The sequence below is a fragment of the Olea europaea genome, chromosome 2, assembly GCF_002742605.1.
Source record: "Olea europaea var. sylvestris chromosome 2, O_europaea_v1, whole genome shotgun sequence".
Taxonomy (NCBI): Eukaryota; Viridiplantae; Streptophyta; class Magnoliopsida; order Lamiales; family Oleaceae; genus Olea; species Olea europaea.
In genome coordinates this window covers 12,703,547-12,718,550 of record NC_036238.1, presented here as the reverse complement: position 1 = coordinate 12,718,550, position 15,004 = coordinate 12,703,547, and the positions used below count along the sequence as shown (strand labels likewise).

General features: G+C 34.9%; 2 protein-coding genes and 1 pseudogene across 3 annotated transcripts; 2 read left to right on the top strand and 1 right to left on the bottom strand.

The window, feature by feature from the left end:
• Nucleotides 1–281: 281 nt before the first annotated feature.
• LOC111375863 lies at nucleotides 282–682 on the top strand (annotated as a pseudogene).
• A 1,622-nt stretch (nucleotides 683–2,304) lies between these two features.
• LOC111372495 lies at nucleotides 2,305–3,192 on the bottom strand. The gene has a single exon (XM_022994848.1). The coding sequence runs from the start codon at nucleotides 3,190–3,192 to the stop codon at nucleotides 2,305–2,307; it is 888 nt and encodes a 295-aa protein (XP_022850616.1).
• Nucleotides 3,193–5,326: 2,134 nt separating this feature from the next.
• On the top strand, nucleotides 5,327–13,428 carry LOC111411303 (tudor domain-containing protein 3). Of its 2 annotated transcripts, none has more exons than XM_023041853.1 (6): nucleotides 5,327–5,733; nucleotides 7,932–8,096; nucleotides 8,397–8,622; nucleotides 9,428–9,619; nucleotides 12,372–12,640; nucleotides 13,065–13,428. In XM_023041853.1, the coding sequence occupies exons 1-6, from the start codon at nucleotides 5,458–5,460 to the stop codon at nucleotides 13,218–13,220; spliced, it is 1,284 nt and encodes a 427-aa protein (XP_022897621.1). In that variant the 5' UTR covers nucleotides 5,327–5,457; the 3' UTR covers nucleotides 13,221–13,428. The 2 variants fall into 2 exon arrangements, with proteins under 2 accessions (XP_022897621.1, XP_022897615.1); XM_023041847.1 differs by having other exon boundaries at nucleotides 13,059–13,428.
• Nucleotides 13,429–15,004: the final 1,576 nt, after the last annotated feature.

The window sequence follows — 15,004 nt, the reverse complement described above, 5'->3', positions numbered from 1 at the left end:
ATGTTCTATGGTTTGTGTGGCCTAAATGGCAGTCATATTTGTAACATGATCGCATGTACTGAATGAATACACGTGATTTTTTGTATACCGTATACCTTAAATAGCAACCATAAGAGTAAAACGTCTATATGTCATTTTGGGTCAAGGAGTCTCGAATTCACTCCAAAACTAGTGAATTAGTGTTGAAATATCTTAAAAACACTGTACTTCGAAAAATTGTAGTATAGGTTTAAACCCTATACCCTAAGCCCCATACCCTAAACCCTAAACTACAATCAGCTACTTCGTGCCTTTTCAACTCACAATCAGGATGTCTGAAGAGCCCTTTAGGCCATGGGAAAAGCTGGTTGAGAAGCAGAAGTATTTTCAGAGCATCTACAAACACACATATCTGAAAGGACCGTATGACAAGATTACTTCAGTCGCCATTCCTTTGGCTTTGGCTGCTACTTCTTTACATATATGATTGGAAGAGGGATCTATAACATGTCTCATGGGATTGGGAAGAAGGAATGAGGATATGTTTTCTGCACAGCGATTTCAAAATAATATGTTCTTGAAGTATGCTTTGTTTAGTTCGGACATGTTATGAGTAATGGATGTACGTTCTTTGTCCTCGATGACTTGGTTGCAATTCCCATCATTCGGTTTTCCTTGGAATACGATTGAAATTCAAGAAGTATCCGTTTAACTTTAAAAAAAAAAAAAACCCTAAACTACAATCATACGTTTCAAACGCCCAACTGCCGTTTTGGGTCCGAAGGTATCGGTTTCAATCCGAAAGTAGCACAACGTTGTTTGGGACATGATACACGTCTGGGACACGTTGAACGTCTATACGTGTTATGATTTGTATACCACACTTTCCCCTTAGGTTGTTCGTCATTATCAAGCGGGGTGTAGTGTAGTGTATTCGGTGGGACTATAGAGAAACTCACTATAGTTCGGACAAATGCATCGATCGTAAAGGCGAAATATAATTCGAACCTTCATCCTTCAATTTTCAAGTGCTTACGAGTTTCATTTCACCAAATGGACACGAAATGAGTAGAAATGTCGCCCATACATTTGAAACGCCCAGCTTCCGTTTGGGTCCGGAGGTACCGATTTCACTCCGAAAGTAGCGCAACGATGCTTGGGACATGATACACGTCCGAACACGTTGAACGTCTACACGTGCTATGATTTGCATGCCACACTTTCCCCTTAGGTTGTTCTTCATTGTCAAGCGGAGTGTAGTGAAGTGTAGTCGGTGGGACTATAGAGAAACTCGCTATAGTTCGGATAAATGCGTCGATCGTAAAGGCAAAATGTAATTCGAACCTTCGTCCTTCAATTTTCAAGTGCTTACGAGCGTCGTTGCACCAAATGGACACGAAATGAGTAGAAACTTCGCCCATAAGTTTGAAACGCCCAGCTACCGTTTTGGCTAAACAAACAGTGCTGCTATCATTTTTATCAGAATCTGACTTACAAATCTATTATAATTGATCAAAATATATCACAATGTAAAGATTAAATAAATGATTAACATCCATCTGTCCGTAACAACCGTGAATGAACAAAAATGAACACGAAATGAGTAGACATTGCACCCATACATTTAAAACAACCTGATGCCATTTTGGTCTGAACAAATTTTGATGCTGTCATATTTATCAAAAATCTGTCTGAAGTAGCTATCATACTTTGTTAGAAAACTATCACAATATATCAAAAATTATCATAATCTATTATAATTTCAAGATTATGTTAAACAAAAAATGTTCTATGCATCTGTCAACTAGTGTAGAGCATTTTTGCAAGTTAGACGATTATAGCCCTTTTGGCCACACCTACTACATTTACGAGTCTTTTTTCCCTCTCCTCTTGATGGAGTACGACGGTTTTTCAGACGTCCACTTTGTCGTCGATTCGAAATGGGTGGTAACACCTTTGGCTGATTGGAGATTTCCCAGTCAGCCTCATTTGCCACTGGATATATACATTCAGCATATACTTGTTTCAACTAGCACTGGTATAATAAGGTGAGCACAAACTGTAACAAGATATCCCCTTAAATTTCGCTGCTGCAAGTGCATATTTGCAAGGAAGTTTTTCCAAATCAAATTCCCTACAACTACAGGTTCTTGCCTCCAAGTTCACGATATGCATTTCATTCTCAACACCGACGTGCAACTCATACTCATTTATTGGTACCACTATCAGTCCCTTTGCATCATTATACTTTTTATGCATTTTATCCTCAATGGGCGGGGTTAGAGTAGTTGCACATTCTTCCGCCTCAATGTGTCTCTCATAAAATCATTTCTGTAAAGTTTTTCTTATTTGTTCAACCATAGCAAGTATTGGAAACTCCCGAGCATTCTTGAATAACGAGTTCAAAGATTCTGCATTGTTAGTTGTCATAATATTGTAACGAATTCCTTTGAAATGTGCTCGGGACCAAAATTCATACCCACCTTTCTTTTCTAGGTATTGTCCAACTACCAAACTTTTACGATATAGATTTGCCATTGATTTTTCAAAATTAATCAAACTATACTCCTTCGCAGTTGCCATAAACAATGGCAGAATATCGGCCTTATGATAATTTGACTTTATGTTTAGTTGTAGATGCCACATGCAACATCCATGATGTGCATAAGGATAAACAATCTTTATAGCGTTACCAATACTCTCCTTGCGATCAAAAATGAAAACAAGCCCTTCCAACATACCCGTTACATGAAACAACTTATCGAAGAACCAAGTCCATGATGTATCATTTTCAAAATCAACAATGCCAAATGCAAGAGGATATATCTGAAGATTTGCATCTTGACATGTGGCAACAAGTAATGTACCTCGAAATTTTGATTTCATAAATGTTCCGTCCATAGAAATGACATGTCTCATTGATGAGTGAAAACCACGTATGCCTGATCCTAAAGCCATAAAAAAGTATTTGAATCGATTCTCATTATCAACCTCAAAGAACGTCACTGTACCGGAATTATTCTTCTTCAGAATATTGCAATACTTGGCCAATCTATCATAACTAAGATCAGGTGAACCTCTTAATAGCTCTATAGCATATTCTCTAGTCATCCGTGCCTTATAATAATTTATATCTATGCCAAACTCCCGACGAATATCATTTTGCATGTTCGAAGGTCTGTATATAATGTTGGGATCCTCAAACTTCGACATGATGTGTTTTCCTATCATCCAACAACTAGCTTGTCTATGATCTTTGTTACGAACATCCAATGAACAATTATGATAACGTGAATACTTTCGAATTTCAAATTCGTCACTTTCCTTCAATCATATTGCCCGCAAATGCCATTTGCAAATTTCCTCAACACATACTACTACATATGTACTCTTATTTGACTTAGTGACCTTAAATTCGAAAGAGTTTCTTACAGCAAGCATTTGTAGTGATGCCTGAAGATCCTTCTTGTTGCGAAAAATTTGGCTAACGTGCACATCATCGACGTCAGGAATCTTAACTGATGTTCCACAAGGATTCGGACAGGCAACAACTTGGGAAATGTCAATGATCTCATCTACCAATGTAAAAGGTATATTATTAGTAACATTGTCTTCATTTATCACATGAGAATCATCTATGTAGTTGTCATGCACTAATTCTACCCCATCCCAATAATCATCACTTGTAAAGTTCACACAATCGTTTTCACAATTTTGATTACATGGAGACAACGGTCACATATAATTGTCATCGGACTGATCATTTTGCATATACAATTCATCCATCTCCACCGCATTGTTAGTTGCAACAACATTTGAAATGCATTCATGATTCTCTGAACATTTACAATATCAACATTCATGTCTTGTTGATAAACATAACCCTTTTCTACAAGGGTTACACAAATTGGAACTTTGTCATGCAAAGAAAGAAACCAACTAACATCCATATCGCAAGTAATTTTCATTGGCGGAACTGATAATTTTGCCATGTCGGGAACGAGAAATTTCATATCGATGTCATACATATTGGGATCAACCTTAACTGCTTTTCGGACTTCGTTATACAACTCTGCATATGAGATTGTTTTTGATACAAAAATATTTGTTGCGGTGTCTTCATCATTCCCTATCAATTTCCAACTCCATTCACCTTCATCACTCTTTTCAAATTTAACAAAATAACAAATAACAATCATTGCACCAGAGTCCATATCTGCAATTCAACAAAAAAATATATAATATATTACTCCATTAATTGTCAAAACTGAATACTATAAATCACAACTTCAATAACAAACAAAAGGCTACTTATATTGTTACATAACAGATTTCAGCAGAATAAAACGATATTTCGTAGTTTAAAATGTGTATGTGCCGTTTAAATTTATTTATGATAATAAAATGCTATAAAAGAATGGAGAAACAACTAATTTGCCAACAGGTATATCAATACCTCCATTGTCTTATTAAAACGGTAGTCAGCTGGGAAAAAAGGGCACCCAACTACTGAGAAACGGCACCATTCCGTTTCAATATTTTACAGCAAATTTTAATTACCCAATTGATTTTTCTCATAGTATACAACTAGAAAATAACAACAAATCTATAATTTTCAATTTATAAAGCTCACCTTCAACTGTGTGAAATCGATTCTTGCTAACCCACCTCCAAAATTTGCACTATTTCATTTGTTCTTGGTTCAAGAAAGGGAACTTCAACATGCAATCATTCATTGTAAGCAAGAATAATGCATATGAAGAAGAATACAGCTGAATTTGAAAGTGAGTTTAATACGGTGAAAATGAACTTGAAAACGAGAGAAATGAAGGGGATTTAGGGATTTATATTTGGGGATTTGGGTAATATTCATTTCCAAATTGGATATTTTAGTCATTTCAATTTAAAGGTATTTAAGACTTTTAATATATAATCAAATAGACTATGAACTACTTGAACAAAAAGTATTGATATAGGCTATTTTACCAAAGATTATGGTTGACTAGGCTTCTTAAACAAAATCCCCTTTTAAAAATATAATTAAAATTTAGGTCAAAATTGACAATTAATTGTAAATTTATGATTACATATTTTATGGGATTAATAACGTTTCCACCACAATTTCTAAAAGGGTGTTTGGTGGGAGATTAAAATTAAATTTTTTAGTAGATCGTGATAGAAATTTTTGAAATGTATGATTGAAAAATTGTAAAACTCATGAAAGATGTAGTTAATATTAATTGTTTGACTTTGATTTAGATTAAAATCAAATTTTAATCCAAACCAAACATTTATAGCATCTGCTCAAAATCTAAACTAAAAACAATATTTTAATCCTACTCACCATTTGAGGACCGGGTTCGTCCCCGTTAACGTTAAGTTAATCAACGATCGCCGAAGGGCAGTGGGCCAATTGCCTCGAAGAGTTGAAACGACAAACACCATACAGGCGCTAAAAATTGCGCTCAAAATCACGAAATGCAGACCAATACCGCCTCCTCCTCCCTTTCTTCTTCAGCTGCTACGGAGTCTCTCCTGCAAGCCCTAACCACCAGAGGCTGGTGCTTCGGAGACGTCAATCAAGTCAAAGCATTGATCACAGCTCAGTTATCGTTACATGGCGGTCGCTGCACCGTTGGCTTGATCGAATCGGAGCTGGTCAATATGGACCTGCGATCTATTGGTGGGAAATGCTTGCCCGAACCTGCTATTCTACGCAAAGTCTCTCATTTTCAAGGCCCTAAAGTCCTTCAGGTACTCGTACTTTGATAGTAATATCAATTTTTGAAGCAAAAGGGTACATTTAGTTCTAATGTTGTACGCTAGATGGAGAAGCCTGAGTAGTTTATATTAGATTCAAGGTGACAAATTATTACTGTAAAGCTGTAATTAAAAGAAAGTTTAAGAAATTTGCATTTATGCACAACAATACAAGTTATGAATACATTATAGATGCTATGTTTTATACCGTATAATAAGTCTTGAATTGTTACTTTTTTATGATACTCACAATCCTAAGCTACGGCATGGTTGAAATTTTGGAATTATTGGAATTTGGCTCAGAAATTATTATTTAGTCTTGCTATTGGCATTGAACAAATCCAATGACTTTTTAAAGATTTCTACAGCTAAGTTTGTTCAATCGGAAGTTCTAGTGTTCTACTTTTCTCATAATTGATTGTGATGTAAATCTGGTCCTTTTCAGTTCTTAGCTTTTTTGATAGAATCTTTAGGAGGGTCTATGTGCATATATCAAATATTACATAGCAAATAGGTTGGTTTGGATAGATGTTGAGGTGTGTTAAGAAGAATGTCGATAATTTACTGGCTCTTATATGCCGTGGGTGCTTAATGGGTTGTGTGGACTTGTCAAGCATTTTCCTTCCCTATAGATTGGCCTAGGGTTGGAGCTAGAAGCGAACCAACAAAATACTAGAATCTCCTATTATATGTGAAACCATGGGGAAAAAGTGGGTGAAACTATTCTTTGTTGACCTGTGGTTAATGAGAACCTACAACAATTGGTTCACTGATCAATTTCTCCTGCCTCAGATTATCAATCCCATTCCAATAAAGATATGGTCCATTCCCAAACATAAGTCATTCCTGTCAGATTCAACAGCAACCATGACCATGCTTAGCTGGCTCATGGATTCTTACCTCATTGCTGTGTGATTTTATTAGTTTTTCCTTAATAGGTCAAAAGTCTGCCCAGTCAAGCCCATCTAACTGCATACCACTTTATCATCTATAATTTCAGATTTGAATACAAGAAACGGGATACATACTAGAGGAGTTTTCTTGAGTCAAAGAATGCTGCCATCTATAAAGAATCTGCCTTTAGACGAATTAGTTATCTCTTATTTCCAACAAGATTTTTTTCTTGTGAATTTATTCAAGAATGAACTCAATGAGGCTAGTTGCTAATTATGAACAGATACAGTGGACTCTAGTAGCACTGTAGCCGTATGCCACGTAAGATGAAGATTGGAAGGTTATTGAACTTATATGTGAAGATTTCTGCATTTTATGATGGAAGAATAATTTAGGTGAATCTTTGTATGCTATTTTTTCTCATTCTTGAGAGTCAATGATTTAATTCATGGTTGTCGAGAAGATTATGTACATGTCAATTTTCTCTTATCTGTCGTTGTTGTATTGGTTATTATTGGAATAGGAAAATTGGTTATACATAAACACCTACAGCTTGAAATGAAATTTCACTGCCAAAATTTTTTGAAGAAAACCATTTTTTAGTAAATTGGATCTCACGTGTAAATGCTAAAACTAGTTTTAGGGAATAAGGCTTATTTTTTTGTTCTTGAGTTTCCCTAGCACTAAACTACTAAAGCTGATGGGGCATGTGATAAAAAATTAGGACAAGAAACATGCAAAATAATTATATTTTATTTAATTGTATTTTTCTTCATAGTTATTACTTATTACGCTATTAAGTTGGGAAATTTTCAGTTTAGTTGTTTGGATAATTTTCCATTTTTAATAGGGATTTTGAGAATAAATAGGAATAGTCTCTTGGGGGGTATTTTCACCATTGAATTGAATTTATTGATTTTATTAAACTCTCTCTCTCTCTCTCTCTCTCTCTCTCTCACACACACACACACAACTAGTTTAGAAGGCCAAATGTTTTTGTATTATTTGCTCATGATTTATGGATAATATTAAACAATGCAATTTTATTTGTGGTTTAATTGTTAAATGGTACTTCTTGAACACTTTGGTTTAAAATTATCACTATATCTTTTTTAATGTAGTACCTTGTCATCAAGGAAAATTCTAATGGTAAGCAAACAGCCACCCAACCGTGGCCCAAAAAAAAAAAAAAAAGTCTTTGTTTTTTTTTTCCTTGATAAGATTTTGCCATGCTTTCTAAATGAAGTACCATATTTAAATTCATCACGTTGGCTGAGCTCCTTCTATGTTGTGAACAGATATCTTCAGTTAGAGATATATCTCGAAGTACAGCTGAGAGTTCAGGAAATTCTGAAAATCATCGTCTATTAAGATTGAAACTCACTGATGGACATTCTGAAATAACTGCAGTAGAGTATTCTCATGTGCCATCAATTCCTGAAGATGTTATCCCCGGGACTGAGGTATTCCAATCTTTTATTTCTTTATAATTAAAGATAAAAGTCAGAATCAATTAATTTTTCTACTCTACCGGTTGTGGTTGGAAAAAAAAAGGAAAAAAGAAAAAGGTTTGCACTAATGAGGAAGGAACAAGTTTATTTATTTATTATTTTTTTTCTGGGGGAGTGTATTGACTTAACATTATATTTGCTGTACTAGTTCCTGATGTCTACATTTGTTCGTCATTCAGTTTTAATTGTTTCTCATAACTCGCTAAAGAATTTTTTGTTCTAATATTACTGCTTGTTTGTTTGGGTTGCCAGGTCCAACTGCAAAATAGAGCTGAGATTCATGATGGTATTATCTGCTTGCATGATAGGATAATTACTATTTTAGGAGGTATCGTGCAATCACTTCATGAAGAATGGCAGATGAAGAATAAATACTTGGTTAACTCACTCTCCACCTCAAGGCTATTGCATGAAAGTGCTGAAGGTCCACCACCATTTGAGAAGCTCCAAATTCAGGCGCCTCCACAACGAATTGCCGGTGTGTGTGTGTGTACTTCTTGATCTGAGGCCATAGAGAACTTTACATTTGTATCTACTGTATGTGGTGTATTTACATGATCAGTGCCAGCATTTGACAATTTTACAGCTAATTTGTGTTTCTAACAACACAGATTTGTGATTTGTGAATTGTGAAATTCCCTGGGTCTTAGTCTAGAATAAATTAATTAACCCAAACTTCCTAGTTCACCTTTGAAAGCAGAAATGGTTTCTGTATTTCTGTTACCCATTAGTAAAACTAGAGCCCTCAATTTATACAATGGGGAAAGGGGAAAAAAAGGAAAGGAATCTCCTAAATTAGGAGAAGAAAAAATAATCCTAAATTAGCAGCCTAATTACAGCAAGTCTAAGGCAATGTATAAATATGGTAACTACAATAATTGTACAATCTTCAAGATTTCTAGCAACCTTGAATTAGAAGGTAGCCGTTTTGACATTTTTAATGTGTTTGAGTACCATTTTTAAGGAAAAATGGGTTTTGTAATAGTGATTTTTTTTGGGAGAATGTGTGGTTAAAAAGTAGGAAAGATTTTTGGGTATATATGTAAAATTATTTTATTGGGAGAACTTGTGGTTGAAAATGAGTTTGAAAAAAAAAAAAGGAGTTTTGATAGAATGGGGCTCAAACAGGGGCTTCTCTCTCCATGTTTGGACAAATCTAGATCTTGATTATTCATGTGCAGGATGCCTGTTCTATGTGATGCCAGGCCCCTCTATGGGGACAAAATTGCTACATCTGTATAATATGAATGTTTGTTCAACCCTCGCATTTTCCCTGATTGCAGGCTTTTCTAGGTCATCTGTCAATGACTCTGGCCGCACCTTGTTTAGGAAAGGTGAAAGCTCCAAAATGAGTCAAACCGGTGGACTCCAGAACAGTGATCCAGCCTTGGATAGTGAAAATAATGATGCAGAACATCCTGATAATGTTAATAAAAGTAAGGAAAATCCGGCCAGCTCTGACACAAGATTAAAAGGTATGGCTTCATTTCAGCCAAGTCGCAAATAACTTAATACTATTTTTTCTGGTTATACAACTGATTCGTCTATATTTATATAAGAAACAAATTAACAAGGCTTTATTCACTGTGGAGATCTACTTTTCCCTGGTCATAGAAACTCTTGAAGGCCATGAAAACCAAAAGTAATTTGATGCAGTACTGAAGTACTAAGAATGAATTTAGACTGAGTTAGCTATAAAGAAAAAAGGGAAACGATTTTCTAAATATCATCCCCAAAGTTTAGGGACTCAGATTAATTAATGTACCAACCACATCACAACATTATAGAATCATCGTAATTCCAACCAAATTAGAATTCTGATGGATAGGTGTGATACCTGTATCATATGGATGATCCATTTCCAGAATCCAGGTCCTATACATCATTAGCCATGCCAAAACTAGTATGTGTCGGGTACTTGGAGAACATACCTCAAGTAGGAATAATCCTAATTGGTGGAAGCCCTTTTTTATGGTACAGAGAAAACATAAATACGTAATTCAAGAAACATATTGTAATTTTCTTCTTTGATATGGTGAAACCTTACAAAGGCAAGTGGACATGATTGTCACATTAATTGAAACACTCTAAATCGGGTGTTTTTAACATTCTTTTTATTTTTGTTTCTTGTTACATTAGTATGGGACCATAAGAGAAGATTCGTTGGTGGTTGCTTGGAATAACTTTATTAACTTGAGGACTAGAGGATCTAATTCATGAAAGCTTCATTTCTGCCGCATTAGCCCTCATCATTGTTATGAAGATAAGTGTGCCCTTCCCTCTATCAGCCTCTATGACAAACTGACTGCTTTTACTTGTAAAAGGATGAACCTAGCTCGTTGTACGAAATCGGTGCAGCTCCTATCTGGTTCACTAAAATAAGAGTGTGAGAGCTTGATTTTGGTGTAAAAAGGCTTGAATAGGCTGGGCAACAATTAGGAATGATTCAAGGAAGAAACTTCAGGTTTCTTGAGTTGATGAAGGTTGGTCGTTGCTGTGAACAGTACCGCTTGAAGCCAAGAACTTAGGATGAAGTTGCAGCACACACTCTGAAATCTGTCCACAACAGCTCTAGACAACCTATTAACTTGATATTCATTATGTTCTGACTAAAACTTAAACTATTATTGTGTACCCCCACGAACAAAACTCTACTTACAGGTCCCAATATGACAAAAAAGCATGAAAATTTAATTTCTTTCACTCACATTACAGCAACAATTTGCAACGAAGGGAGTTCATAAAATACCCTTGAAAATAATTGAAAAGATCTGATACCACTTGAAATTTAGATTTAGCAAATTTATTTTGACCTAACGTGCGAAATTATACAATTAAAAGCAACAAATCACTTTTTAATTATCAATCACGTCAGATTATCTATGGTTTGAATGTCATAATCAATAATATGAAAACAATAAAAGCACAAAATAATCAAGCCAGTAACATCCATTATAGACAATATGAACTTAGAGTATGATCCGATCTAGAAAACTATTCACCGATGTAATTCTTGCAATTTCCAAGACCCACTGGAACATGCTTTACTCATACCTGCTCCCAATCTTTTAGGATTGTCTATTTCCTGTGGATCACCAAGAACATCTTGTTCTTATACTCTTCTTGTGTTTCTGGTCCAACCTTTCTCAATTTTCAGCAATCTCTTAAAGTTATTGAAAACGTACATTCCTATATATATATATAGGAAGTGGATGTTTTGGATTACGTGAATTTGACGTTTTCCCAAAGTTGTGGTTGAATAATCTCAATAATCAAAGGAATAATTTCAATGTTTGAATTTGTTCTTGGATCTTGGAATGATGTTATGAAAAAGTAATATAATGAACAATCACACACAAAACATGTTGGGGCTTGGGCATTTATAGTAGGAGATAATTAGGTAGTGTGGATCAGATAAAACTCTCGACAAACGCAAACTAGAGTTTCACACGTAACACTGTTGCTCGAGCACAAGCCAGTGATAAGCGAGCAACTGCTGAGCAGTTTGCTGAATTTTTATCATATTTTTCTTTCTCGATGTTTGATTGAGTTGGAAAGTTAAAGGGCTACAATTTTGTTAGAAACAGCTTTGTCCAAATTCCAATGTTTTCTATGTGAAAAAATTATTGCAAGTTACGACTAAAAATTTGGAAGATAACTTGTGCAGCTTTTTGATATTCTTTAGACTTCTAATTGCATTCCCGTGATCACGTGATCTTCTTGGATATCTTGGACTCCTTCAAGGATTATGCTATCAATCCTAACTCTTCTCCTTCAAGGATTATGCTATCAATCCTAACTCTTTTGACTTTAATTAGGACTCAATAACTCATATTTTGACTTTGATCATAACTCGATAAACTCCTAATACAATTTAACTAAGACTTGATTTTGTCTACAGCATTGCCAATACAACATAAATCCTAACAATAATAAACTGATTAAAAATTTAATTTTATTACTCAACAAATGTAGAGTTTAGTTATATAAACTCTTAATTCAGGTGAGTATCCTACCAAGTCGTGCCAATTAAATCTTGAGTGCTGGAATATTCCTTTGTCACTCCATTTACAACTCAAAAGCTTGCTGCCATTTTTCCCCTTTTTAATTTAGTTGCTTTACTTGGATGCTCAAACTAACTTTTAATTGCACATTTGTTATGGTTATTTTCACTTTTTCTGAATGGACATGTGTTTGAAGTACTGCTTTTATCTTTTTCTTCTACAGTTGCTGCATCCATACCTGTTCAAAATCAAGCTGCTGCCCAAAAACTTCTCCAGAAAAAGAGCCTGCCTGATTTTGGGGATCTCCATTCCAGAGGTCAAAGGAATAGAAGGAAGGGAAAAGAGGAAGATTTACCTATGTTCACGCTGGATGAGTGGGAAAGGAGAAAAGCTGGAGTCAATCTTCCAAGAACAGATGAGCTTTCTGATATAAACCAAGATGAGGATCTTGCTCGACAGCTTCAGAGGCAATTTGATTTGGAAGATATTCATGTAAGCATTTTCTGCTAATGATTTGTTATTTTTGATTAATCAGATATAGGACAATATTTGCACAAAATAATATCACCCTTAGTATAGTCACTGTTATGATTAAAAGCATACTCGAGAGGTTGTAGGTCATTTTCATTGGGTAATGTTCTGGTTATAGTACATTCTTTTACCTTTAATATTCGAGTTTATTTCGTCCAGCATCTAGTATTTCACGATTTTGTCGAACGAAAAATGTACAGATTTTATCTACATCTAAATAAAATCGTGTAACACCATCCAGCATGAGCTGGATTACTTTCTGGACGTGCCATAGTTGTGGTCATGGAAAGAGAACTGGGAATTGATTAGATGAAATGTTTTTGCAGTCATCAGGAGAGTGTTTGGCTATTTGATTTGATATTTATTTCCATTTTTATAGGAACAGAAGGATCCTCTTATGCTGGATGCAGATGGTATAAAGAAGAGCATGTTCAATTTCGAAAGAGATGATAGTGGGGCCTTCAGTGGAACTAGAAGTAGAGGTAGAGGAAGAGGAAGGGGAAGAGGACGGGGAAGGAGAGGAGGGAGGGGGAGAAATTAACCATGGTAGACTTCTCTTTTATCCTCCTTTTCTTTGTGTCGATATGCCCATTAATTCCAACCCTTGTGCTGCCAATCCTAGAAACAATTTTTTATGCATCTTGTACCTGCCTGTGGTAATTTTGAACTGCTATTTTAGATTTTTGGATGGTACAGAAATTTTGTTTGAGATCGACAGATCAATGCATCAACATGTTATGTTGTGAAATCGACGTGGCTCAGTATATAACAAGTAATGTTGCACAATTTTACCGTTAAAAATCGGGGAAGATGAAGTGCATAGTTTATTTTAAACTATGCTCAGCTCTTCTAATAGGATATATTTAGGGTCAGGCGGGTCAGGACCCTTGAAGGAATGGATCCAACGACAAGTGGTTTGGGCCTCCATAGTATCTAGACACAGAAGATGAGAAGTCAAATTTTCTCCAAGCACCAAAAGAAATTGGAGGTGTCCTTTATTTTAGAGAAGATGGATCCTTCACATTTCACATTTCATGTTGTAACATTTTGTACTAAAATGGTGCAATGGTTGGAGGAAGGTTTGCACCAAATTTTGGTGCAATAGGGCATCCATTGGAAATGTCCTAAGTTTTAGACAATTGAAATTTGTCTGATTGATTTAATATTCAACTTAGAAAAAATTATATTTTTCCAAAAAGTTAAGTTATTGAGAAGTTTAAATTGTCTAGAAAATAAAAACTTATCTCCCATAGAGAAAATATTTTCTTGTTTTTGAGAAAAATATAATTACTTGACTAATTTTTGAAAAATATTTTTCATGAGAAAAAATATTAATCAAACATTAAAAAAAAAAAATGATAAGCTAATCAAGCACATTCTTACTGTACGAATGTCCAAAATTATATCCGTAACAGATGGCATACAACCATAGGTCTGAGAATTTGTACTTGTGGCCACTGGGGAATAGATAATGGAGAAGATTGGACCACCAGAATTTCTGACGAGACTACGGAAACAACAGTTAAAGGAATGTGTCCAGCATAAACCACATGGCCTTAACAGGAGCATATGTTATAATTTTCATGGTTAGGTGTATTCAAATTGAACTTTTAAAGATATTTTAGAAATTTAAAAGTCTTGGATGTATTTAAGTCCCGTTTGGTAGGGATTTTTTGCCCCAAAAAATTGATTTTTTGACCGTTATTTTACTATTCAAGCCGTAATTTTTGACTTCTTCTCTCACATTTGGACCCCACTTTTCTTCTAACGGTCAAAAAATCAATTCTCAAAATCCCTACCAAACGGGTCCTTAATATGGACTTTTATGACCATAAAAGTATAAACTTATAATCTTTTTAAAAGTCCTTAAAAGTTTCGAGGTATTGAACCATGAATTTATAAAAATCTTTAAAAAGTATGAGGCATTCAAAACGTCAATAATTTATAGAAGCGGCCTTATTTTTCAAGCATGAAGTACAAAAACAAATTTTCATGATTTGTCATCATTCACTCACATGATTTGAGTTTTATTATTTGTACGCCATAATTGACATCCCGATGTACAGTTCCCTTACGATAAGGGGCCCCACGACCAATAAAAAAATTACGGGACCCCTATTGTGAGGGAGTTTTCAAAATCCAACTATCCAATTGACTTATATTTTAATTGAAAGTTTCCAAAATTCAAAATAATTCTATAAAAGCTTATAAAAGCCTATGTATGAAAGTGTACCGAATACTTCAATTAATTTCAGATAAATCTTTAAAAGTTAATAGTAGTCACGAATTAAACAAAAGTCCATCACTCGAAAAAAGTCTAAATTT

Excerpts from the sequence above, each read along its gene's own strand:
- LOC111372495 (XM_022994848.1), bottom strand. The coding sequence starts at position 3,192 with ATGTCGAAGTTTGAGGATCCCAACATTATATACAGACCTTCGAACATG.
- LOC111411303 (XM_023041847.1), top strand. The coding sequence starts at position 5,458 with ATGCAGACCAATACCGCCTCCTCCTCCCTTTCTTCTTCAGCTGCTACG. Across the intron at positions 8,097-8,396 it reads ATGTTATCCCCGGGACTGAG|GTCCAACTGCAAAATAGAGC; the intron begins GTATTCCAATCT and ends TTGGGTTGCCAG. Across the intron at positions 8,623-9,427 it reads GCCTCCACAACGAATTGCCG|GCTTTTCTAGGTCATCTGTC; the intron begins GTGTGTGTGTGT and ends CCCTGATTGCAG.